At 35.7% G+C, this 26,650-nt stretch overlaps 1 protein-coding gene across 11 annotated transcripts in view; it reads right to left on the bottom strand.

The window, feature by feature from the left end:
• The window catches only part of BLTP1 (bridge-like lipid transfer protein family member 1), a 117,771-nt gene that overhangs the window by 48,359 nt on the left and 42,762 nt on the right, over window positions 1-26,650 (bottom strand). For all 11 annotated transcript variants that reach the window (XM_061994110.1, XM_061994111.1, XM_061994117.1 and 8 more), the window contains 24 exons: window positions 25,691-25,918; window positions 24,973-25,110; window positions 24,202-24,378; window positions 22,022-22,150; window positions 20,958-21,077; window positions 18,767-19,044; window positions 17,766-18,016; window positions 17,045-17,303; window positions 15,793-16,636; window positions 14,920-14,990; window positions 14,316-14,489; window positions 13,946-14,066; window positions 12,809-12,955; window positions 12,306-12,433; window positions 11,688-11,890; window positions 9,567-9,764; window positions 8,706-8,917; window positions 8,243-8,394; window positions 7,199-7,349; window positions 5,915-6,067; window positions 4,385-4,625; window positions 2,981-3,129; window positions 2,088-2,307; window positions 1,048-1,206 (listed from right to left, as the gene is read on the bottom strand). In XM_061994110.1, the coding sequence (XP_061850094.1) occupies window positions 1,048-1,206; window positions 2,088-2,307; window positions 2,981-3,129; window positions 4,385-4,625; window positions 5,915-6,067; window positions 7,199-7,349; window positions 8,243-8,394; window positions 8,706-8,917; window positions 9,567-9,764; window positions 11,688-11,890; window positions 12,306-12,433; window positions 12,809-12,955; window positions 13,946-14,066; window positions 14,316-14,489; window positions 14,920-14,990; window positions 15,793-16,636; window positions 17,045-17,303; window positions 17,766-18,016; window positions 18,767-19,044; window positions 20,958-21,077; window positions 22,022-22,150; window positions 24,202-24,378; window positions 24,973-25,110; window positions 25,691-25,918 (4,903 nt within the window). The remainder of the gene's footprint in view (window positions 1-1,047; window positions 1,207-2,087; window positions 2,308-2,980; window positions 3,130-4,384; window positions 4,626-5,914; window positions 6,068-7,198; window positions 7,350-8,242; window positions 8,395-8,705; window positions 8,918-9,566; window positions 9,765-11,687; window positions 11,891-12,305; window positions 12,434-12,808; window positions 12,956-13,945; window positions 14,067-14,315; window positions 14,490-14,919; window positions 14,991-15,792; window positions 16,637-17,044; window positions 17,304-17,765; window positions 18,017-18,766; window positions 19,045-20,957; window positions 21,078-22,021; window positions 22,151-24,201; window positions 24,379-24,972; window positions 25,111-25,690; window positions 25,919-26,650) is intronic.

The raw sequence follows: 26,650 nt of genomic DNA, 5'->3' as shown, positions 1-26,650 counted from the left end.
CTTGTGTCTGTACTGCATTCTATAGGGTACTTAAATGCTGTTTAAACTGAAATACTTTATATGCTGAGGAGCCTAAACTATGAACAAAAATGAGACGTTACACAGTTGGAAAAACTTTTCACTTTCCAAGTGCTATAGCTTTAGCTTTTAGCTTTCTATGTGCTATAAGTTTCTGAGTTTTATTATTCTCAATGTAAGACCCACTAATTAAATCTTTCTAGATTAGTCTCTAGACAAATATGCTCTTCATAAAAATTACTATGAACAGTAATTTCTCTGCAGTTGCTCTGTTGATGAACTTGCAGCACCAGGGCAGAACGATGCCAAATCACCTGCATTTTAAGCCTGTACTGGACTCAATCTCCATAAAACAGAGTTGTTCTGACAATGTAAATTAATCCTGATTCTTCATAACTCAAGCTTATCACACTTATCAGAGAGCCATGAGTACATGTCTCCACAGAAAAATGGATTGGATACATATGTGTCCAAGATAAAAAGCACTAATCATTTCAAGAACATGAGCTTGTGAATAAACTGTAATATTTATTTTCTTCTCTCTAGTCCCTTACACCAGTAGACCACTCCCCATCTCTGAAGAAGTTATTCTCAAATGTTTGTGTTTAGACTTAAAACTGAACTGAGAAAGAGCAATGAATCCAATGTACAAAATATTTATCACCAAAATAGCATATACAAATTAGATTTAAAACAACAAACAAAATCCAAGGAGCTGTGCAACTGAGGATGATTTTATTCCTAAGCTTTTGGCAGCTACACATGGTTTTGGAAGCTACACTGACAGTTCAAAATGCAAGAAAGCAAAATTTCTGGAGGCATGGTGAGGAAAATGAAAACAACAGTTTTGCTTAAATCATATTTGTTAATTTTCCAGTTTGTTGAGAAGTCATAAGTAGTCCTAAGTACTACTTAAGTAATATTTACACTTGTTGTAAATAAATCACTTCCTCGATTACTTTCAGACAGAATGTGGTAAACGCAGCCAACCCAGAATAAGCTCTTAAATTCAGCTGTCATTAGCAATACCTGTTGGAAGACTATTGTGTCCGGATTTGGTGGCTGGACTTTCTTGTACTACACTTCCTCTGTTGCCCACAGCATTTGACATCCAGTTATAGAAACTCACAGAAGATGGTTCAGACAGCAAAGGATGTTCAGATAACATGTCTGTGGCCACAGTATTTCCTATATAGATAAATCAGAAGCTTTAGCATGTGTTGTAGTCAAGTCAGCAGAAAACAGAAATACAGTATAATTTTACTGAAAATATCGATTTCCTACAAAAGTAAGCCTAATCATCAAGGTTTATTCTAGTAAATGATGTTTCAAGCAGCACTACAGGTGCAAATTATACCATGACACTAATGGGTGTTGCACTATAAGTTTCTTGGCATTTGTCCATCTCTACTATTAATTAGAGGAAAGAAGTCATTACAAAAACAAAATATCTGTACTTCTGAATTATATTTCATTCTCCATGAGCAAAGGAGAGAGGTTTTCGAGAATATGCAATATCCAACTAAGATGTTTGCCTTTACACAAATTCTAACAATGCAATGTGAACAATAATATAGAACATAAATATTTTGATATATGCATTTCAAACTTCTACAAAACATATTTTTTCAAAAGATCATTACTAAACATCTATAAATTATTACACACAAACTAAGTTACTGGAACATTAGTTTGAGTGAACTTTTTTAGGAAGGTCAAGAAAAAAAATGACAAATGGAGAACAATTTCCTTCTTCATTCAAAAGACCCATAAAAATAATGATGCATTATACTAAAAAAGTAGTAATGGCAAGTAAACAGAAATATTTTAGTTATTTTGTTGGTTGTCATTTTTTTTCCTGATCTGATGTACTTGCTGTTTGCTTCTAAGAAGTGGTATGGTATGATGTCTAGGAAATGCTACTAAAAGCTGTGATTCTTATTTGGGTGGAAGGAGTGGAAGGGTGAGATCTTAAACAGAAATGATAATGCATAGTCAAAGTATAATAACTTTTCTAATCATTAAAATAAAATCAATACTCTTCCCCATTAGTTTACTTGATATCATACCTGCTCTTGTTAAGGAACAACTTTTAACTGCAGTTGTACTTCTTTGAGGAGTTCCCTCCAAAAGATTATGTAGACTAGGAAAACTCCCAGTAAGATAGCTGAGCAGGCTCTCTTTCCTTGGACTTTCTTTGACTGTCATTCCAGAACGGCCAACATGCACTGGTGAATCTGTAGCTGTATCTCCACTAGTGTAACTTAAGGAATGATACGGATGTATACCCTGTGCAGAAAACAAACAAATTAGTGAAGTACTGTGTAAACTGCAAAAAGGAAGCAACATTTGTCTGAATATGAGACTGGAACATAATAAATACAAAACTCTCATTCCTGCAAACTTTTGGATGAGTAGCACTTGATCTGTGTCAGGTTATATGCTATATAGGTCTTGAATACAAGACGCTACCGAGTTCTTGAATTTTGCTCCAAGTGGCCCTCCTTGAGCAGGAGGGTTAGACATGATGACCTACAGAAGTCCCTTTTGATCTCAATCATTGTGTGAAAAAAGACAGCTGAAAAGTAACTGGTACAAGCCGCCAAGCTAACATAGATATGAAATACAGCAAATTACTTCAAAAAAAGGAAAGAAACAAAAAAACCCAATCCCTCAAACCTACAAATATTAACTGACTACTTCTGTTCAGAAAGTAGAAATAACAATAAAACATTTCAGTTTTCTGGACGGTTTGTGGAATAAAAAAAAAATCCCACACTAATTTTACTACAAGTTATTAGAGAATTTTTTCCATGTTAAATTGCATGTAATGATACTAAAATAATTTCTGCTTCCAAAAATAGATGAAAAGCCATAAAAGCTAATGCACATGCTTAAATGATGCAAGTATATATTGTTTTTAAGCATGGCTCTGAACTCAGTTGGAAAATTAGAAACCTACCTTTATTTTCAGAACAGAATCACTGTGAGCATGAGTCTTGGATAATTTCCTCATGATCTCAGCACCAGTTACAGGTCCAGAAGAGCCACCAGCAGGTGGAGGGCGATTAGCTGTTCCTTCTAAGAGCATTGTGTGCTCACTGACAGTAGCTGGAAAGAAGCAAATAATGTTCCTCAGTACATATATATATATATATATATGTACGGGGAATCAAGAATACCTATTATGTACATTTATTCACAAGCAGTCGTGAACTTCCAAATTATGACACTCACCCTCACACAGCTGTCTATGGAATTTAATGACAAATAAGAAAACCTCAGACACTGATCTACTGCATCTTGTTCAACAGTCCAAGAACAAATCCTTCTGTCCTAGTGTCATACAACTCTTGTGCAGTGCTATAGATCCAAAAGAAAGTTGCTAAATTTCACTTCCTTTTGCTGACTCTGGCATGGCTGATGATCTTTTTAATTAAAGAGTTAACGTTTGCATAACTATCATCTATAAGTAAACGTACACAGAACAGCAAAATTGCTGCTTCAGAAATTCTTGGTGAAAAATAGAATAGATATAGGGGAAAAAAAAGAAAAAATCATTGGTTCTAATAGTCTGTTTCTGCTCAACCTAAGTATATATTTTAGATAAGGGGGCAAAAATTTCCATCATGCTGTATGATTACATACCAGTTTCACACACAAACATCTTTGGTTTTGCTATCTCTGCTGATAGCTTCTGCCTGGCTTTTAGCTAAAAGTAGGGTCTCCTGTTTTTTTTCAATTATTTTTGTCTCAATGTAAACTACTTGCTACTTGTGAAAACAAAAACATAAAACATTGTATTGCAGAGAACCACCATACATAGATGCTACAAACACAAAACAGCTGCCAATTCAAGATAGCAAAAGAGAACAAAGAGCAAAGAAGAAAGTAAATTTGAAGCTATTTCTGAGAGTGAGTGTTCATACAATTGCACGTTACAGTTCTTAACTAAGGTCAGAAGCTGCACAGGAAAATTCAACTTCCAAGCTGGCAAATAATTAAGTTGATGTATTTTGTGCAGTAAGTAAGAAGACAAAGCATGTTAAGACACATAAGTGTCCTGGTTTGGTTTTCCCAAACAAGTAATACTTATTATAATACTATAAAAATAATAGTCAGCAGCATCTTCAAAATAAAGACGATTCTAAAACCCAAAACTATAATGGTTTCAAGCATTAAATCAAAAGTATCAGAATCACAGAATACCAGGGTTGGTAGGCACCTCAAGGGTCATCTGGCCCAATCTTTCTTGGCAGAAGCATGGCCTGGATAAGATGGTCCAGCACCTGTCCAGCTACAAATGTTCTGAGAGAAGCTACTAATCCCTATGAATTTTTGTGGAGACAGAACAACACAATAATACCCGCATCAAATTCAAACTCTGCTCCATCAGCACTTGTGTCACTCTGAAGACCCGCTCCATTGTCTAATCCAAGTCCATCCTCATGGTCGTGGCAGGAGTTCATCTGCAATTTCACTGGCTGCGTTGGTCTGTGTAAGCTGACTCCTTTAAAGGCTGGGGTCACCACGATGAACTTCATCCACTGTCTTGCTAAGGCAACTAGACCTTTCTTTAAGGTTACTAAGGCAGGAAGGCCATCACTCTTAAAAAACAAACAACAAAAAAACCCATATCACAGCATTTTAGACTGGGAGAAACAAAAAGTCAAAACACCCTTAAATATTTCTGCTAAGAGGCATACTACAGAAACATGCTGGCACCACACAATGTACATTCAGATATAAGAATTTATACTGCTCACTGATAACAAGAATTCTAGGATCTAGCCCAAGGAGCTACAAAATAAACAACAGGAAACAAGTTTATCAAATATAAAACTTCATGTACTTAAGCAATTATAAGGTTCTGAACTATGATCTAAAATGCACAACAGTACTAGATTTACTATAGAAACAGAACTGAAATTAAAAAGATGAGGGTTTTTTCCATTGCTGGTAAGCAGTACTTTAAAAACAGAAATTTGAGGCAAAAATACAGATTGTTTTGATTATATCACTGAATTGCTCTAAAGAAAAAAGAGCTTCTTATTTTGAACAGAAATCAAACAGGGCTATTTCTGCCAAAAAATGGTTCTATTTAAGATCACTGAGCTGTCATAGATGAATATGTTGAAAAATGTGGTGTTTAAATCTGACAGCCATGGAACTGGATTATGAAAATGACTCAAAATCAGCAACAAACAGTCCTCCTTATGCCTAATGTTTGTTCAAACAATTACTTATGACTACAATCCAGACATTTACATTCTAAAAGTCACCAAGAAAAGGTATAGATTCTTAAGCCTTAAAGTTTTTGCAGTATTAGCTCTTTTCTTAAATTGTCTACATGATCTAAGCATTTCCATAGGACATGAAAAGTAGTTCTGAGGAGAGAACTTGGAATAAGCTAATCAATGCATGCACTCAGAATCATAGAATCACAGAATGGTAGGGGTTGGAAGGGACCTCTAGGGATCATGTAGTCCAACTCCCCTGCTAAAACAGGTTTACCCTTACTAATAAAGATTTATTATAGTTTAAAACGATAAATGCATTTTTTTTCCTATGTTGTTATCTTTAAGAAAAATGAAACTGATTAAAAGGTCATTAACATTTTTAAAGACATGCCTTTTTGGTTTATGACTTCTCATGTTTTTAATATTACAATAGTTTAATGAAAACTATGCATATACACAGGCCACAACAAAAACAGCAGATCTGAAGGAAAATTAAATGAGAGAAGCCATGTCTACTTATAATGGATATTTATGAGTTTGGGTTATATTTTCTTGTTTGTTTACTTTCCTTAAACTGTTACCTAATTTAAGACATTAGAATTGGTATATCTGAAACCATCACATAGAGTTATTTCCATTTTTACAGAGTAACTTACCATGGTGGCATCCTCAATAATGGAGTAATTTGCTTGATGAAGGTAGTGATGCAATATATTACACAGTAAGCAAGAAGGATTTTCTTGCAAGAAACGAGCCACTTTGGTAAGCCTGTTGTACTTGCTTCTCAGAGGAAAGTGCACGCTTTTATTCTAGATTAAAATGCAACAATTTTTCACATATGAACATGCTTGCAAACAGAATGTGTTCATGAACTGCAAGATTTCACCTATGGTATCACAAACTTCTAAATCCACTTTGAACTTCTGCAACATAGATTTGCCACATGGATACCTACCCTTTTTTTAAATACTGTATGTTAAAAATAATACTTGATACTTATTTCTATGAAGTAATAGAAGAGAAGGCTAAGTTCAAATCACAGACTTCGTCAAGTTGCTCCTGGACTAACAGACATCCATGCACAGCTAGCAGAGATTTTCAAGGAAAATCTTTATTCCTAGTTAAAGAAAACAGGCACTTCTCTATTTTGATTGAACACTAGAAAAACGGGAGGAAAAGAACTAGGAAAGGAGGTGGCAATAAGAGACTGCTGCAAAGGATGATTTTTGAGTACAGCAGAAAACTAACCCAACTCTAAGCTTGGCAATCTTACAGTGCAAGACACATCTCAACAATGACTATCACTTCAAAAGCTTCCCACTAGATGGTGCCAAGTAAACGAAAAGCAGAAAATGGCCCACACAGAAGAAAGCTCCTTAGCAAATCATTGTAATAACCCAATTTGTCATAAAAGCTCAACCAATCCTAGTTTTCCATCAAAAAAGTTTATTTTGTGCTTCTTGCTACAATGTTTCACCCTCATTACGTTTGTCCTCCCTTCCTCTAACTGATCCAATAAAGGCAAGGATTCAGTACATTACAGGAAAACAGAAATTCGCATTTTCTCCTGAAAGATATCCTGAATATTACACAATTCAACATATTTTCATAGTTATTTCACATAAAATATTATCTTCCCTGCCAAAAGGCAGAATATCCAGATTTTACCTGGAGGTGCACCCCTGTAAGAAATGCAAGACTTCCTCAGTAATAATACCTCCATTTTTTTTCCTTTGAAACTCAGAATGTGCACAAAAAGCAGAGATAGCAAATTCTCATGACCAATTCCAGAAGTAAAGGCTCATAAGAGCCTTTAAGTAAGTAAAGCCTTAAAGGCCATAAGTTTGTCAGTGAAAATATGCAGAATCTCAAACAAGTAAATACTACATGTTACACTGCTCTGTTCTGATATGTCTCTTAATTTTATAAAGGTCATTTACCTCTAAAGCTTCTGTCATAATGCAACCCATAACAGCACAGATTCGCAGGGTTCCCTCAGTTTCTAGTTTATTTAATGATGATTTCACTTGGTCAATGGGAACAAGCCAAGCACCAACTGCAGGTGTTGCAGTGCTCAGGAGGTTCAGCTGCCTATTGAGAAAAATCAAGAGTTGGGTATTCACATGCAGCAGCAACAATTATCAAGATTTCCTAATGATATAATGAATGACATTGAAACGTTACAATACAACAGAAAAAAGTTACAAAGCAACGAATGTAGACTTACTGTCCAGAAAACAAAAATTACCAAAAAATACCTAAGGCAGGTTTTGTTTTGCTCACTCACACACTCATGATTGCATCCATTCTTGCTACCGCTACTTCCTTCTTTTACCTTTTCTATTCCCTACTGAAATCATACAGTCCGAATTGATCATTGCTGACAGAATCCCACATTAACTGTTACAACTACATCATGAAAGACTTTTGCTGAAGGGTTGGGGCAAGAATATTAGGAAAAGCACACGGAATATTTTCTAATTTATAGCTCTATACTAAGTGTGAACAGTTGACAGATTAGAATATTTGGCTTGTTATGTAAGATAATACGAAAACTGTCTTAGAATTATCTTGAACTTGATAGTGTAATGGCAGTAAGATCATGGCTAAGCACTAGGCTGAATACCAAAAGCACTGAGTGGTTCTTTTCTCTAGCATCATTCCTCATCAAAACAAATACTTTCCCATGCCTTTCTCCTTCATACATTTCAGTCTGACTATAAGTTTTTTGATGTTTAAAGTTTGGGGTTTTTTTCTTTTAATCATACCTAATTAAAAATTTTCAAGCAACACTTCCACGTAAAAGGCAACCAAAAAAATGGAAGCAAGAGTGAATTACTGACATAACATGTAAAACCCCAAATTTTTACTTCCAGAGAAGCTTCAAAAATTATTGATACTATATTCAGAATCTACCAAATACAACTACAATTTAATCAAGCAGAACTGTCATTTTCTTTCTTTCACATCAGGTAAAATTATACCTTGAAAATATATGAGCTGGAGAACGCACATTGGTGGGGGCTGCAAAACTAAACCAAATTTCTTTGATTGTTAACTTCATGCTGCAAGAGTCAGGAGGAGGAGGCATCAAGGGTATATCTTTTTTTAGATCATCAGATTCAACCCCTTCATCCTTAAAAAAGAAAACAGAAAGTCAAAAGTGAAATCATCAAAGTGATTACACCAAGAGGCAGTAACATACCATACTGTGCATTGCTCCTAAGAAATAGCTGCATATGCATTCATGCAAAACATCAATTCTCTCAATCCAATACCAAAAGACCTTGTAAAAAGCTGAAAGGTTAGTGTGCACGTAGACAGTATCAATGCAGTTGGCCTAATAAGACATATGTTAAATTCTCTCTCCTTATAATCATTCATCACTTAAAAAAAATTAACACAAAACAACCCAGGGCAAATCATTTCTACATAGTATGTACATACCTGCTCATCTGAAACTGAATTTCCATTAATATCTGAAGAGGGGCTTATTCTATCACAAGGCAGATTATCATCAGACACATCAGTATTATAACCACTACCAGTCGGAGAATCTGAGGAGTTATTTGATGCAAGTAATCCACCTCTCTCTGTATCTCTTGATTTACTCATGACTCCAAATGCACTATACAATACTGCCCCAGATTGTCTTCCTCCTATAAAAGTACACATACCAAAGATGTTTGTCATGCATAATCACCTATAAGTTATGTCCTATAGAAAAGACCTGCACTTAAGTAGAGAAATACATATGATTTTTTCTAAACAAAATGCATTACCACTTTAAATAACAATTTATCACTACAATTCTTTAACAATTTAATAGCTAGCTGTAGAGGCTCTGGTTGTTTGTTCTAAGCAGACAATGAGTACTTACATGAAGATTTTCTAAACAGTATTCATTGAAAAAAAATAACTTAGATGACAGAAAATACACATAAACTGGGGTTTTATTTCTTTTTGAAGCTAGCTTTACCCTCCCAAATCAAAACTCTGTCCCTATATGCAGACACTTACTACAGGTATGACTACTTTAAGTGATCATTGAAAGTATTAATTTCTGCCTTCACTTTCGGTTCAGAAACTGCTGAGGTCAGTTTATACAGAATTATTTCAAACACTGTTACAAGTGGTATTGATGGCTAAAAGTGCCTTTTTTGTATAATCTACTATGTGACATAATTTATTTACAACAGACATACTATTTAGTATCACCTACAGTCAGTAATTTGTAATGAAATAATTGCTAAACTAGAAGACTGATAGTATAATCATAATACAAGATAAAGCCTACATAAGCTTTACCTTTTATAGTTAAATTTTCAATTCCACACTCAAACATTATCCAGCCCCACTTCTCTTGACTGGGACCAATTCGAGTTACGTCTGGAACAGCTTGTTGATCTGTTTCATCCACAAAAGCAAACTCATCCAACTCTTCCAAAGTAAAAAGAACTTTTGATTTCCCAAAAGGAATAGCTGTTATTGCACAAGTTCCAATGTCTGCAAAAATAAGTATATTTATCACACTGTTACAAAATTAAAAACTTTACATCTTCAAACAGCTGTCTAGTTTACAGTGTTTTGGGAGTGTAACATTCCTCAAACAGGAGGAGAATGAGAAAGAAAAAGCATGAACAAGAAAAATGAAGCATAGAAAGAAGAAGAAAAGCCTTGTTCCTAATATGGGTTGAATCAATTTTAAGTGTGCAAAAAACAAGGATCAAGCAACATGAAGTTAGAGCTTCAAGAGATTCCTTTCTAACACATGTGCTGCATCATCTTTTTGTAGAGCTATGGTTCCAAAGACATCGGTACAAAGAAGCTCTTTTTTATCTGAAACTGGCAATTGGTCTGAAATTACCAAAAAAAACCACTCCAAAAATACCTACAGCTTCATAGCAACAAATGACAGTGATAGTGCTCTTGAATATGTTTCAGTAGAAGTACATTTGGTATTAACTATAGCATACTCAAAGGATATTTAGAAATAAAGCTCTAATTTTAATTCAAAGACTGCTTCTTGGTTGGATGCATGTCTGTATATGCTGGGAAGATGTAAAGCACTAAGTCTCAATGATTTCTATGAAAATACAGACTCAAGCAGTTGTTAAATTCATTATGGTCTTTGCTGTCTAAGATCCAGAAGGTTTCTAGGTCACCTTGATTACTTTGATGTTAGGATGTAGCTTAAATGTAAATCCTTTCTTATAGTGACATTTCTCAAGCAACTTCTTAAATAATTTTATGCCTATTGCCTATTAATTCACCAAGAGCTGAGTGTCAGAGATCTGAGCAAAAGAACTACACTGAGTCAATTTATATCCCCTTCAATCCTCACTGTCTGCCCCCAACTTAAAACTGCAATCACTTTTCAAGTATATATGAAATACTAAGATCCCTAGAAAAACATTTTCCAAGCCTTTTAAACAGAAGATGATGAGTTTTCCTAGTTAGAATTAAAAAATTACTTGACTTTCTTGAATGTCTGCAGCATACCTAACACAGGACACTACTGCTAAGGACCTACCTATAACCAAACAAAAATGGACTTAACCGTTTTAATGCTCTCTTTCTGTTTTGTTTTCCTCCAATTTCATCTGCTCACTCATTTTGCACAGCACAGGGGGTCTTGGGGTTTTTCAGTTTATTGAGCGGGTTTTAATCATACTTGCTTCAAAGAGTCCTTCTTCATGTCCTAAAGATGCCTATTCCTTATGATACAGAGTAAAAAATGGCACTAACTAGTATACATCCCATTAAAATTGAATCAGTTTTAACAAAAATTGCCTGTACTCTTTGTCATCTTTTCCATCATTCATCTTTTTTCTGGAGTGAGAAGTTATAGTAGCTGAATTTATTTCACAGACTTTTGAAGGAATTTCCTTACCACAAAAAAGAAGGGAGACAGTTCCTTCTTGTAGATATCATTCTCAGTTTTTATAGTTGCTATAGTTAAAACTCTACAGCTTGTCATGCTGAAATTATCAGTACAATAGGCACCGTTACAAACTATAGAAACTGTTAGAAATAAATAAGAAAGCAAACCAGAATAATTCATTTCCTGCATCAGGAGTCCAAAAATGGTACCTGAAATGAGATCAACTGGGAGGAAGGGAGCCCAAGTCTGAAATTTTACCAGTGAATGTCAATATTTAAAACACAAGCCATTTGCCACACAAACTGCTTAGAAGTTCGTCTTAATAGTTTTCATTCTGCCTGCATTTAAACCTAGTAGTTTAGAATAACAGCAAATAATTTGGAGTAACTAATCTAAACTTCCCTTTAGAGAACCTGCAAAATCTCTAGCGTCAAGTATCTTTTTATCTGTGTAGATTACAAAAACCTACAACCCAACCACTAGATTGAGGCCAACTACAACCTTCTATGAAAACTGGTATTTCCATAATTTAAAAGACGTCTTACCTGTCGTATCAAGGCCTCTAAGCTGTCCATGAACGCGATGAATGTTCAGTTTAGCAGCAATTTCTTTTCCTTTTTCTGCTCCAGCATTGGATCTCAGTGAGCCAGAAGACTGGGGCTGCATTTTACTGGTTTGTATGTAACGATCAAACGTGACAGAATTCCTCCCAGTTTCTGCACTGTTGGAAGTCTCCTCAACTATACCTCTTTGAATATAACAGAGAAAAATCAATCAAGTAAATCTCAGATAGATATATTGATTATTTTTACTTAAAATTGGTATAGCAGTCTTAAAAAGAATTCTATGTAGACTATTAGAAAATACATACAATTTGGTAGGAAAAGACTGAAAAATTCAATTTTATCTTGCATGACATAAAAAAGAGTTACAATTGAAGTTACAAAATTATTCCAGAAGTTTTTCTCCACTTAAAGAAACTGTAATTCTAACTAGATATCCGATGCTAATTCACACAACACAGAAGACACGTTTTATTGCTTAACTTGGTCATGACAACTTTTTCAAACTCTCTTCAGAACAGCAAAATATTGGCATCGCTGTAACTCATTTGATCGACTTAAAAAGAAAAAGCAAAAAATATAGTCATGTTTTATTCTTACCTATTCATACGAACTTGCATAGCAATTCTGTCAAAACACAAAGCTACTAATGAAACATGAGTCACAGTTTTGCTGGAAGAAACTCCTGGGGATTCATCAACAGATGCTTGTAGTAAACACAGGTTCACCTATATGTAAAATTTCCCCAAAGAATAAAGAAATTTAGAAAAACATCTTACTTGAAGTACATATCACTAATTTCTGATAAAATCATGTCTTAGAATTCTCAGTAAAATGAAAAAATAAAACCTTCCCATCCAGAAGATGTAAAAATGTATTTGAAACATATGGCAGTCAGTTATTCCTGTAGTGGTTGTTACTTCACTTGCATACCAACCATAATAAAACCAGACAGCTCTGAAACAGTCTATCTTGTTCAAAATACTAGTTATCTAGCACAAATATATAACTTCACTTAAGCTTTTTGGGAACTAACAGGGATGCAACATAAGGGTAATTTGTGAGGTACACACCTACTAATAATGCAAACAAAAAGTTGTTACCTTTGGTACAGTGACGTTGGCCTGAAGACCTTTAATTGTCACATTATCTTGCTTAAGTGAGAGATTGGTCTGTGCTGGTCCCTGGTTTGTTGTTCCTGTAGTGGTAGTGTCTATTTTTGTTCCTCTAATATCCTGTTTCGAAGACAACTTGAAAGGGGGGGAAAAATATTATTCTCACTGAAACTCAGAGATCTTAATCTAAAGAGTAACAGGATAGTTCATTAGCACTGAAGCAGCAAGTGATTCAGGACAAGGACTGTAGCACTTACAATAGGTCTAGATTCATCACAGTAGCAATGCCATTCTGCAATAAACTAATTATCAGATTTCAGATGAAATTCCGAATATTATTTATATATATATATTTATATTTTATACACACAACTGTCTGTGAGGGTGAGGGAGCCCTAGTACAGGCTACCCAGGGACAGTGTTGGACACTCCTCCTCTGGAGTTCTTCAAAACCCGCCTGGACGTGTTCCTGTGCGACCTGATCTAGGTGAACCTGCTTTGGCAGGAGGATTGGACTAGATGATCTCTAAAGGTCCCTTCCATCCCTTACCATTCTATGATTCTGTGATGATTTAAGAAATAACAAAACACAGATATGGTCATTGAATTGGACAGAAAGAACTCACAGTTCCGTAGAACTACCATACAGTTCTTTTCAACCAAATTAATTTTTTATGGTATCAGATGAACTGCAAAAACAACCAACTCACATGCACTTTCACAGCTTAGTTTGAATTTTCCTCAGTCTCACTGAGATTATCTCCCTAACCACTGTAAAATAATAAATGATATATTGCTGATAAGAGTATAATACTTATCAGTTATAATAATTTCTAAGAACAGATGTATGATCTCATGAAAACTACTGTGGCTACTGCCTAGACCATCCAAATTGGAAAAACTTTACAAGAGAGATTTCTAGTCACTGAAAGACAGTATATAACAGTTGATTATAAAAAAGTATGTACATTAGGCACAAGCTAAAAAAGAATTACTTATTCAACATTAATATAGCATTTAGCTACTACATCCCAAAACACTTAATTTAATTACAACTATTTTGATGGAAAACATAGGAAAAAATATTCTTTCAAATCTGCATGTTTTTCTTGCTCCCCTTCTTACATTTTCAGAGAAGCTTGTTTTGCTGTTCTGCACAGCATCTCGAAGAACTTTGCAGTGCAGATCATCAACGATTGCTGCTGGGTGTCGTGAGCTAGCACAATGCACCATTGCTTCTATATACCTGTGAGAGGAAATAAGCCCACACAGGCCATTTAAACTTCCAGTTTCACATGACACACCACAAATAATGTTTCATTAACACTACAGTGAAAAAAATTAAGCACTGACACACATAAAAGGCATCTCTCATGTCAGCATAACATTCTTCATGGCCTTTTACGTCAGCCTTTGCTAAACATAACAGCTTTCATTTTAGGTAATTTTTAGCATACTTGATTAACACTGCAGTAGTAAAAGTAAAATTAATTACCTATCTAGTGCTTCTGCTACGAGAGGAGTCAGAACCACATCTACAGTTCCTTTTACTTCTACTATTGCTGTTGTCCGTGTCTGGAAGACAGGGTGATCCAATGTCCATTCTTCTGTTATTGTTTCATCATCTGTATTTTCCGCAGACTTCTTATCCAAAGGAGTGTAAGGTGTGCTAAAGTAAAACAATAAAATAAAATCTAGGTTTGTAAAAGAAATACAAAAGTGTCCTGACATCATTTGAATTCTTAATAAAATGCATAGGATGGCAGGTTTCTTTTACTACCTGCCTTAGCAAGCACACAACATAATCCCAAGGCAAGATCTTTCCCTAGACTCCAGCTTTTAGCAACCTGACAAAGATTTGCTAAATGAATTGAAATTAAGTTGCAATTCATGATCTCAAAAACATATAAGTAAAATCATATCATGCTTTCACTTTTTTTTTTTTACCAAACCCCCAACACTTTGTAATAGAATACTGTTCTAAAGTACACCTGTAGTGAAAACTACTGCTTCAAATCTAATTCCCAAAGGGCTAGCAAAAGTCTAAATATTTCATGACAGCATCAAGAAAATCCTATCTTATGTAGTGTTCAACTTACTTAGATGTTGATCCTGTAAGCTGCATGCCTCTGTCCAGTAACGAATTAGCTGTGAGACCCTGTTTAACAATCTAAGATAAAAGTGCAAAGAAATGTATTACATTCCTTCTAGATATGAAAAAATAACCAAGGAATCTTCAAATAAAGATTCTTCTTACAGATGTTTTCTTAAAAGGATCCCACATATGCAAATACTTCAATATAGTATCCAGAAACTCCTAGGGGCCTTTTTCAAACCAAGTTTTTACAGATATAACTAGTGACTAACTGCTTTAAAAGAAAAAGACAAGTACTAATTGGCTTGCATGAGCACAAAACTTTTGCTGCAAAGTGATAAATTAAATTCCAGAGCTTAGCACCTATTTTATATAATTTCCATTCTTTTTCATGTATTTCATTTCAGTTCCTTGCATAGGCATGTGTGCTCCTATCACATCCATCATGAGAAAAAAACCCAGAATATTTTTAGAATCATTTGCTAAAAGTTTCAATTTTACTTTGAAATAAAGCATTTACAGCCTAGATTATGCTTTATCAGCATTAACTGTACTGCTACTGAAGTCCTGTGCAACACTTGAAACAAAACTCACATAAATGTCCTTCACCTGCATATCATTCAACAGGCAGCATGAAGTACAACACTCACAACTCAAAACGCACATCATAATCACCGAACTCTATTTCCACATTTTCTTTTCCACAACCTCCCAGCCACATAGTCCACAATCGAAGTCAGAAATTGAAAGTATTCCTTAACTAAAAGCAAAGAAGTTTCAAGATTCTCATAGTTTTATTTATACAACAGGTGTAATTAACCAATTTGAGCTTGTTTTGTATTTCTTTCTCTACTCCTTCTTCCTCCATCTTCCATACCTTAAAAGTGGGGACAGAAAGTTGCTCAAAAGATGATGAGCTTTCTTCGCTGGTTGGCGTGTCAAGGTCTAAAGGGCGATGTAATGAGGATTTTGAAGTTCTTTTGTTAGTTGGATGCTTTACGGACCAGTTGATCACCTGGAACTGCGTAAGATAATTTTGGTAACATGCCATTACAGGCTGCTGGGAAGTTATTTGCTCACTTTCCACAGTCTTCTCAGATTCTATCACATATATGTTCTCAACATGCTCATCTTCTCCTCCTAGAGCTGAAACAAATGAAGCCTGTGAAGGATGTGTCTTAATTGGCAATGTTTTAATATCTTGACTAATTTCTCCATGGATTGTGCTTGTCAAGGGCCCTTCCACACTGTGATAAATAGACCCTCTACTATACTCAGTTTTCTGAGCTTGCTTTTTTCTCCTCTTCCTCCCTGGGTAAGTTCCTGGACCTTCATCGCTACTTATTGGCTCAAAGTCTTCTGCTGCGGAAAAATAGGCTTCACTATCAGCCATTGACATACTGGAATCCATTGAACGATACTGGTGAAATGAGTTTGAGTCTGCTGATGGAGTATATGGAAAAGAACCAAAGCTCCTCCTCTGCTTTGGGGAGTCCAAGACATTCTCATCACTGCGAGACACATCACTACTGAACTGCACACCAACGGGAACCGGCTGCTTGTCTCCGTAGAAGGCTGCAGTGAGGCTCTTGGTGCTCCCAAGGCGGGTGGAGCACACAGATGCTTGACGTTTCAGTGGAGACCTCAGGGGAGATTGACCAACAGGCCTTTCCTGGTTGCCAGGGGAGGCAGGGCTGCCCTCTGCACCCTCAGCTGTGACACTGGAAACAAAAATTAAAGGTTAATTTGCTTACTTATTATCATTGCTTCTCTTCTCACATTACAGAAGTTTCCTACACTTCAGTGAGTCCATCACTTTCTATTACCATTGCAATTATTTTCATCATGTTGATTATACACTCAATTCTGCCACTTGTTAGTCCACTTGTTTACATATAGAGCATATGAAAACAAACAGCAGGTGCTGTTGTCCTATATGCTAGATTTCCTACTCAGATCAAGTAATCAGCCCCTATTAGGGACTGAAATTCACATTCAAACTACAAAATGCATTTTCAGCAGTACCATTACAAAATAATCATCACTTTAGAAATTACTAAGTAAGAGGGTTTTCTGTCACAATATGTTCAAGAGTCAATTACACTTCTGCCTCAACAGAGGGTACTAACCTTCCATGAACGTCTTCCCGTTTTGCACCAGGCAAGAACTCTTTCTGTCCCAAGTGATCCTCAGCAGTTGATGATGGGCTGTCCTTCTCACCTGCAAGCAAGGGGAGTGCAGCACTTGAACTGCTTGTTTCCTCTGAAGACGACGAGGAGCTGTGGGAACGCAACGGCACTTGTAGGCTTAGATGTTGTGATTTTCTTTCTATTTCTATACCCATAGATCTGCAATCCCAATCTTTTCGTTTCACACCATTTGCTTTACCTAGGATCAGCAAACAAGAAATTAAACATCTGTTAAAACAACCTCAGTGGTCTCTTCCCTGCCCATTATAAAAAAAACACCCCTCATTAAATAAAAACCCCAATTTTAAAACATACACCTACTAGTGTGTTGTATTAACAAAAATTAATGAAATATAGCAGCAAAACATCAGATCGCCTTGGTAGACTGCTTTCTATATAAGTGGAACAGATGCACATTTACAAGCTTTTTTTTTACTCAGAAAGGAGTTGCACGTTAATATAGGAATTGAGCATATGAAAGCTTGCTCACTACCTTCAAGCTACTGTCTGGTCTTAGCAGGGTCCATACCACTACAAGATCTCTTATACAGCATGTATTACACACTAGTCAGAATCTGAAAACCCATAAATACTATTGCACAGTTAAGAAATTATACTTTTGGGCAAAACAGAGTAAAATTACAGTACAATATGTTCTCACCATCTAAAATTTTAGGAATCTCCTTAGTAATTATCCATTCTCCTGGTTGCAGTAAAGACTGCCCATAAAACATATCTGATTCTGCACTTGTGCTTGAGAAAGCAGAGCTGCTTGAAGGTGTTAGTTCCTCAAGTTTGAAAAAATCTAGCCCTGTTAACGTGCCACCGAAGAATCGACAACCACCAAGACAGCCACACTTGTTCTTGCTTCTCTTATTCCTTAGATTATCATCAGGCCACAAAAACCACAATCTATACAAATGCAGAAAAACAGAAATAAAACAAAAACATGACCACATCAGTCTTAGTACATTTAAATTTGGCAAAAACAAGATTAAAATATATCCCTCTCCTATATGTGTGCTCCTATTTCACCTGGCATGAAATGAATAAGATAAATTCGTATCTGACACACAGGTGTCCGACAAAAAATGAAGGATCAAATCCTTCATTTGAGCCAGAAAGGCTCAAATCACAAATGTATATGCAGTGCTCAGGCACAGATTATGTCCACCTGCCACAACAGACACTGATAGTTACAACTCTTTCTCTCTGCACAGAGGCAAGCATTGTAAACACACTCCACGCTAGTATGTGTTGTTTATGCCAGAGGCAAGTGCTCTTCAGGGAGACACACAAATCACAGTTATGCTAAGCATCTTGTTCACAGCTGCTCATCAGCCTGTGCAGGACTCTTAGGGCCTGAGAACACAGGATAAATTTAACTCCCTTGTCTCCCTGATCTTCCATTTGCGGGATAAGGGAAGGCAGGGGGAAAAGTTAACTTTTGCCAAAAATGGTATGATTTTATATAGTTGAAGCACATTCAAATCACCAACCCCATAAGCAAGCAATCAGCATACTTAAAAAATTATGAGAAATTATAATCAATGTGAGTGAAAAACATTCAAAAGTAAAAAACAAAATTCCATCTTTAGATTAATGTATTAACTTACAGCCCCTCCAAAAGTCAAATGCATCTCCTTCAATGTTACCTCTTACCTCTTAGTTCGGTTATCATGTGTTTCTAAGAAATGTCTCTGCACTTCATGTTTAGAAGGATGATCTGCAGCTAAAGCGATGTCAGCAGTGATGAGCCCCAAGTTGACAGAGCCAGCTTCCAGCCAATATGCCTTCCTTAATATTGGCTGAAGACCAGTTCTGCAATTGTTCACCTGCTCAACATATTGTCTCAGTTGAAAGTCTTGAATAGCAGCACTTATTCCTTCTCCGACAGACTGGTTGTGAAGGTTGCAGTTTGCAATACGTATAGCACCCATCTGAAAACACGATTTAAAATACGAACTCTGATAAGTCACAAGTAAAACAAATAAAGGGTAGCCTTAAACCAATTAACACACCACTTCCTACAACTGCAGAAATATATCAGTAAACAATTCCTCCAAAAAAGAGAGAGAACAGTTTTATTTGCAAGCCAAGTACTGAAAAGGAAGCAAGCTTAGAAATCAGTTTGAGACAGTCATTAAATAATAAAAATAGCATCTCTACTTTGGAGTCTCCTTTTGTAAGAAGAACAAAAAAGAAAGCTCAACGTTAGACAGATGCTGTAATGAAGCTTTAAAAACATTTAAAACATTGTCATCTAAAACCAGTATTTCATATGGTATATATAAACCTATGTCAGATTAAAACATCTATTACACACTTTGAATACAAAGCTGTATTAACTATGCAATTAAGAAATTCCTTAGTGAGACAACCATGTTAAACACTGTAAAACTCAAGAAATTTGAGCTCCTTAACTGAGACCCATATGAATTGTGTTATGGAAGCCCTTATATGATCACACTCTATTTCTCGTATTAGCATAACTCCAGTAGTTTTACTGTCCAAACAGGAGGTTGCCTTTCTCTGATTAAAAGCGCAGTGCTGGCAAAACTCAAACTTTTTCAAAGCCAAACCTTTCCAAATCTGAACCAGGAGTTCTTGCTTTACACTCACATTTAGCTGTGGGAACTGGTTACTGTACAACTAACCCACCTGCTCATACAGTATAAATCCTCCCCAACACTGGTGTACTTTAAAAGAAGCTCACAGAGCCCTGCCACACGTGCATAGTCTTATGCAAACTTCCAATTATTTGAAGACATGCGACCAAATTTCCTGCACAGCTTGAAGTACCTGGAATTTTAGATTGAGTTCTCAAACTTTTGACATGGAAAAGAAGGAAAACTAAAGAACAACCCAGTCATGGGGTTTTTTTAAAATTCAAATTAAACACACTCAGAATATAATTTCCTAGAGTGGTTCAGGTTATTAAACAACCTTTCAAAATACTGCCATTCATATTTATGGCTCAAAATACAATTAATAATTGTGGTGGTTCTTTTTAATATTGGACTCAAAAGAGTCTGAAGACTCAAATGCTTTTTTCTGCTGTCACAAGGTAGCAGCCGTTCAAATAACAAGATAATATGTCATTAAAACATATCTAAACTAATTACCACTTTCCTTCAGTTAGATTCTTGCTCATAATGTGAAGCTGTCCCCAAAACCTTGTTATGTTAAGTCTGTCTTTGAAAACCAAATTTATTAATGGACAGCATAACTACTAGTCACTTATATGAGCATGGCACTTAAGAAAAGTGAGTTGTCTTATATTTTGCTACATTGAGTAAATTATTCTAGTTCTCTCTTGCATCATAGGATAAAGGACAGATTATCAGCTCTCTCTACACATTCTCTTTTGAATAGAGGCTACACCATGCAGTATTCTATATCAAATCAGGGTGTGGTCAGATCATGGCATCATGGTATGATGGCAGATAATTATGAGTTATGAAGCATTGAACTGTATGCAATCCATACCAATCTTTTCCAGTTGCTGAGTTACGAACTTTCAGCACAATTTTTTTTTTTGCTCTCAGGTATAGATATTAAGATTTCTATTGCCTAGTGTTTCCTTACTTTTTTAAACTAATCCTGCAGTATCCATTTCAGCAGACATTCACTCCTCTTTACCATTTTCCAACATGATTAATGAAACTAGTATGCAGAAGCCAAACTGACCTACTCTTGGCCTGGTCCAAGCCCACCTTTTATCACTTAAAGTTTCATAAAATCTGCTTAGTCCACTGCATGCAAACAAACAATTCAGGTAGCTATTCTATCAAAAATACAAAAAATTCTACTAATTAAGTGTTTTAATTGATGTTAAGATAAACATTTTTACCTTTATATTGGTGGCACAGCCATGTTCTACCACATACAGGTCTGCTCCATCCATGGCTAAGCGTGTCATAGTGTACTTTAAGTCATCAGATGTTGGGCATGGCCCAGGGACACAGTTCATCTGAAGAAAAGAGAAAGGCAAACATATTTAAATGTACACTAGTTCTAGTTTAATTTGTGCTTATCTTTTTATTTATGGTTTGTTTAACAGAGGCCTAAAACCAGATCAATAAAAAGTTACCTATTCTACACTAACAACATGGGCATGAGATGGGGTGTTTCTGTGCTGAGTTTCATTTTCACTAGTGTACGTTTAATTCTCCTCTCCAGCAGCATCAGGGGACCCAGCTGGCTCTCCTGGCATTCACTAGCAAGAGGTAAGTCAAGCCTCCTAACAGTGAACATCACAAAAACTGAATACAACTAGGAGGATGTTAAGATATGAAATCCAGGAGTCATACTTCATACAGGTCAAGCCTCATATAGCAAGACTCCTTCAGTCTTCAGGTAACCATGTACATGGATTCCAAGAAACAAGCACAAAAAAAAGCAGAATCCACAATGACATGATGGTTAAGTAAGAGTAGTAAGAGTCTCATGTTTAAAATAAACAATTAAAAAATAAAAAAGTCCAAGGAAGCTGTAAAACTGTTAGCCCAAAACTCCCACCAAAGCATTGTTTCATCAACAGATGAAACAGATTTGGGATGAAAAGGTACCATGGGAATGTGTCAGGACCATGAAGAAAAGTATGACCTTCGTCTCTTAAGAAACGCTAGAGTATTCCCTGTGGCTCTTAACTGTCACAGTAGAGGTAAGAAACTATGCATGACTTCTGCAGATACCGTTCCTCAAAATAATTCAGAGAGCTCAAAAACATTGTGCATATCCACAGGAAACATCAACAAACAATCGCTTTTCTTTCTAAAACATCATTACCTATATTGTATCAAAGGGAACGTCCAATCCAACTACCTACTCTATGTGTCTCGATAACTTTAAGGTTGGATCTCAAAACTGAACCTGTGGAAATATAATGAGCAATTATGACAGATGGAAGGTTACCTTAGAGTCACAAAAGCGACGATCAATTCCATGTTGGCATATTATTACAGATTTTGGCCTTTCCAGTTCAAACTCCCGGCACACAACGTGAAATACAAAGGTCTGCCCCCATTCCAGAAGACACGCAAGCTATAAGCAAATAACAAGTTATTTAGATATGCAAAATGAACTTTCAGTATTTGATGGAGTACCGAAAGAACTTCACCAAAAGCTGGAAGGTGAGCAAGGGTAAAAACTAACAAAAGATCCCACAGTACCATTCTGGCTGCATTACCTTGCTTATACATAGCCTACTTCTGGTTACTCATGATGCATTTTGGACACTAGAAAATTTCCTGAATTATTTCTTAAGGAAACAGCTTTTGCTGAGAACTTCAGTAAAATTGAACTTTATCACAGAAGCAGAGCTCCCCTTATTTTACCTCAAAAAAACCCCCAATCCTTGAAATAGTCAATTGCCACTTATAATTTAAATGTCAGACTTACTTGTATATAAGTAATGAAGTTACATTTAAAAAGCATTGGATGAAACTGGCTGTACAGAACACTGATGAATCTCACTGGATGTAGTAATTAGCCTATTGTTAAGTCTTTTTTTAGTTAGGTCATTCATAAAGGAAATGATTCATGACTGTCTGTGTCTATTACAGAGGGAAATGGGTTTTCTTTGGCTATTCAAAAGACAAGGTACTTAAAATGTGCAATAATTTAAATGGAGTTTAATATAGCTATGACTGTCCTGACCTTAATGTTATCCCTTCACAAATTCTTGCAATATATCACACTACGGGAGGAAAAAAACCAACAACCCTGAAACAGCAAATGTAAGTTCTGCTCTGTTGCAGTGCTGACAACAAAAATTAAAATCTTGTCTGAAGCACACAATTGAGAACGGCTTCGTAGGGGAAGAAAATCCTTAAATTGCCTCTAGCATTTAGGAACATTCTGTAGACTTAGAGGACTCTAAATCTACCAATTTTGAAGCATAGAATGGTGGAGTACATATAAATACTATAGCTTATCTAGATCAGCTGTAGCATTTTGGGAAATATTGCCACAAAAATCTGTATTTGTAGCATGAAAATTTATCTGCAGTCTAGCCTTTAGATACACTGAAATTGCTTCTTTGCTTTATTTGGATTTTGTTTGCTGCAGAAGGCTCCTAATGAAATACATATGTAATCCTAGAAAATAATGCCAGGTTTCAGAGGAATAAGAGGATGTACAAGTGTCTTAAAAATTTCTGAAATAAAGAAATAAACCAAACACTAACTATTAAATAGAATTTCTGTACTTATCTCATGTCTCAGGATACACTAACAAAGCAACCATTTTTAAAGCTTTGGTAGTCCACATTAGAAACAAATCAAAGCTATCTGCCTATTGTATACTTAGAGCTATTCTTATATACAAAAAACTAAAAGTAACATAAATAGCAAAACTAAAAAGAATTAGTGCTAAGACTAACCTAAAGAAAATGCAAAACTGTGAAAACAATCTAGGTTCCAGTGGTAACATTACATCCAAGAGAGATCACGTTGCCTTTCAGAGTACAATCACGACCAAATTCCCAGAGAGTTAACTGGCAGGGGTGATGATCCTGCATCCCCAGAAGTCAGCATCAAAAAAGTCAACTTAGATGAAGTCACAGACAGCTAAATCATCTCATGCTTAAACCTTTCAAATAGATTTTCCTTTCTTCTTCTCATCCTGTTACCTAGTTTATGGCTGAAGGCATCCCAAAACATCTGCACTGTTTACAGAGAGTATTATTTACTGTTATTAAACCACTTAAAGTGCATGCAGATACTGTAGTTGCCTTTCTAATCAGTATTCAAGTACATTAACATAGATAGATGTAACATATTTAAGGTTACACATGAGTGTGTAGAGTATTGACTACCAATTTGTTTGTGCTCCATTACTATCACCGTTTCAAATTCTCATGTAATAGTAACCACCCTATTACACCTAGATTTAATACAAATATCAGATTCAGTTCATTTGGCATCTCCTATCCATTTATAAATGGCTAGATTTTCAAACTATAAAATTAAGATTACTTAAGGCACAGACACATCCAAACTCAAGTGAGATCATGTGCTCTCCATAAACCCATATTAAGCCAGTTTTACAAGAGAGAAGAAAGGTAATACTTCAAAGCAGTTTGTAGATGGTACCTGTGGTGCTGTAACTTTGGCTGTGAGACTTCCAGCCTGTACGTCTATCAGCCATGCATACTCTAAAGTATCACTCCCAAGGGGCAGGCCTTCTGCTGAAAACATTGCATGGGCACGCAACTGCAGGCCTGACAGGCTGATGTGACCCTCTCGAAGAACTTCATCCACTGCAGGACGCTGTTCAGGACAAGGAATTTAAAGTTAATATTTGCTAAGAATACATAACAGAAAGTACAAAACCTTTGTAGCCAGAGATACTTTGTACAATTAACCTTCACCTCTTAAATACTGTTGACTTTCTAGACAGTCCTGAGACTTCTCAGGGTTACTCACACAACAACATATATGCAAACCTTATGGGGGGAAAGGGAAGTTTATCCAAATCAAATACTTGTTAAAAGAATATTACTCCACCAGCCAGAGATGAAAGTCAAAAGATAAAAACAGCACAAGCATATACTAGAAGCCTGTGATTGCGTGGGGGCAAGCTGTTGATTCAAGCCAGTAAGATTTTAAGCAAAATTAAGAGCATAGAGTATTTTCTTTTGTGCATTTCACTAAAATGCCATCTGGACAGAAATAAGGAGGGGTTTGGTTTTTTTAACTACATATTAGATTTTTCTTTAATGTCCTTTATGATTCATAAGTCCTAATAAATTTTGGATATGTACAACTGGAAAGTTTCTAACAAAAAAATGTCAATTTTAAGATCATCACAACTTCCACAACACAAACACATGTGTGCAAATGTGTGAAAAAACAGCTTACTACCTGATAGTTGTCATTCAGAAATAAATTCACTGGAGACAGAACAAGTTGAAGCATTGTTTCTCTAAACCCTTTCTTCATCTCAAAACATAATCTTTCCAAGAAAGCAGTAGGGCACTCAGGACCATCTGGACTGCAATGCTAAAATAAAAATTAAACATGTATGTTTCAGATACTCAAAATACACAGAATGGTTGAAATTATAAGATTAGAAGCAAATCCATGAGGAAGAGGTAAGCTAATTTTCCTCAGAGTGAATACTCAATAGGAAGGCCATGCAACTTGAAAAACATTTTGACAGTTACATTAACAGTAATTCAAATCCGTTGGAGTGAACCGCATTTCTTATCTGTATTCTTACTCTATTTCCTGGGTATCCCTCAGAAATATCCCTGCAGCTGCACAGAGCAGAATGCACCATTAGAAGACAGTTTGCTAATTATCAGACAAATCATAATGGTCAATCTAAAATATTATCACACACCAAGTTCACTGAATAAAAATCATATTAAAAATTGTCCTGTACTGCCTCCCAGTTAAGCAAAATAAATCATGTCTCAAATTAGTTTACACAGACAAAATTTTAGAAGAGAGTACATGCACACTTCGGTAAGCACCACTCTAATTTAATGTTCCAGGGAGTTAAATTTAAGTTGGGATTGTGAAACCAGAAAAAAAAAATTATATGAAGCAAAATATTTTAAGATTCCAAAGTACTCACCACTGGTAATCGCCCATGTACTTTGTACAAATTAACAAGCACAGTGATATCCCAAGGGCGTAAAGTCAGAGGGTGAATTGGCTTGACTGAACTTTCATTTTCTCTTTTGTCATTTTCCACTCCAACAGCTGTCCATCCGGAGCTCGAAGATGTTGACAGTGACAAAACAGGGCTTGAAATAACTTCTTCGAAATCAGTGTACATGTCATCTTCTCCAAAATAATTTTCCTAGGAAAAGAAATTGTTATGATCACATGGAAAACAAGTTAAAAACATACAGGCAATGAAAGGAAACAGAAATCCAAGCTTTTCCTATATGTCAGGCCCTCTCTAAAAGACGCAGTATAGCTACAATCTATAGCTGAAGAAATACATATACTTCTATTTTATGCAAAATAGATACCTACAGTGAGCAAATTAAGGCCATGTGCTTTGCAGGAAAAGAAGGGTCTCTCAGTAGTTTTCCTAGTAGATGCATGCAATGCAAAGAATTATCCTGAAATACTACTACTGACATTTTAAACAGATTTTGTGGTTTTGAAGCTAGATAACCAGGAACACAAAAAAACCTGCAGGAAGTCACTCTCACATAATCTTCTGAAACTTGTTATCAGCATATTTCAAAGTCTTAAACATGCTTCTAAAATATTAGCTCATAAATATTTCTCCCTTTGGGTCTAAAATACACCTTGTTTCTAGGCCAATCCCGCTCAGTTATCTAAGACCAAAATAACTTTAAGAAATTATACTGGAAGACAGAAATCCATCACTAATTTAACAAAATTAAAAAAAAATCCTAAAATCATCTTTCTGTGTTCTATTTATGTGCATCAGAATCAGATTTATGATCATTTGTCACCTCCTCATCCACCTAAAAAAAAAAGGCTAGACTCTAAAGAACAATTTTCAGAAAGATGCAGGTTATATTTTCTTGTTAATTCAGCATGTTGGAAGAGTTGC

The sequence above is a fragment of the Colius striatus genome, chromosome 3 (genome assembly GCF_028858725.1).
Source record: "Colius striatus isolate bColStr4 chromosome 3, bColStr4.1.hap1, whole genome shotgun sequence".
Taxonomy (NCBI): Eukaryota; Metazoa; Chordata; class Aves; order Coliiformes; family Coliidae; genus Colius; species Colius striatus.
This window is presented reverse-complemented; position numbering and strand designations above follow the sequence as displayed.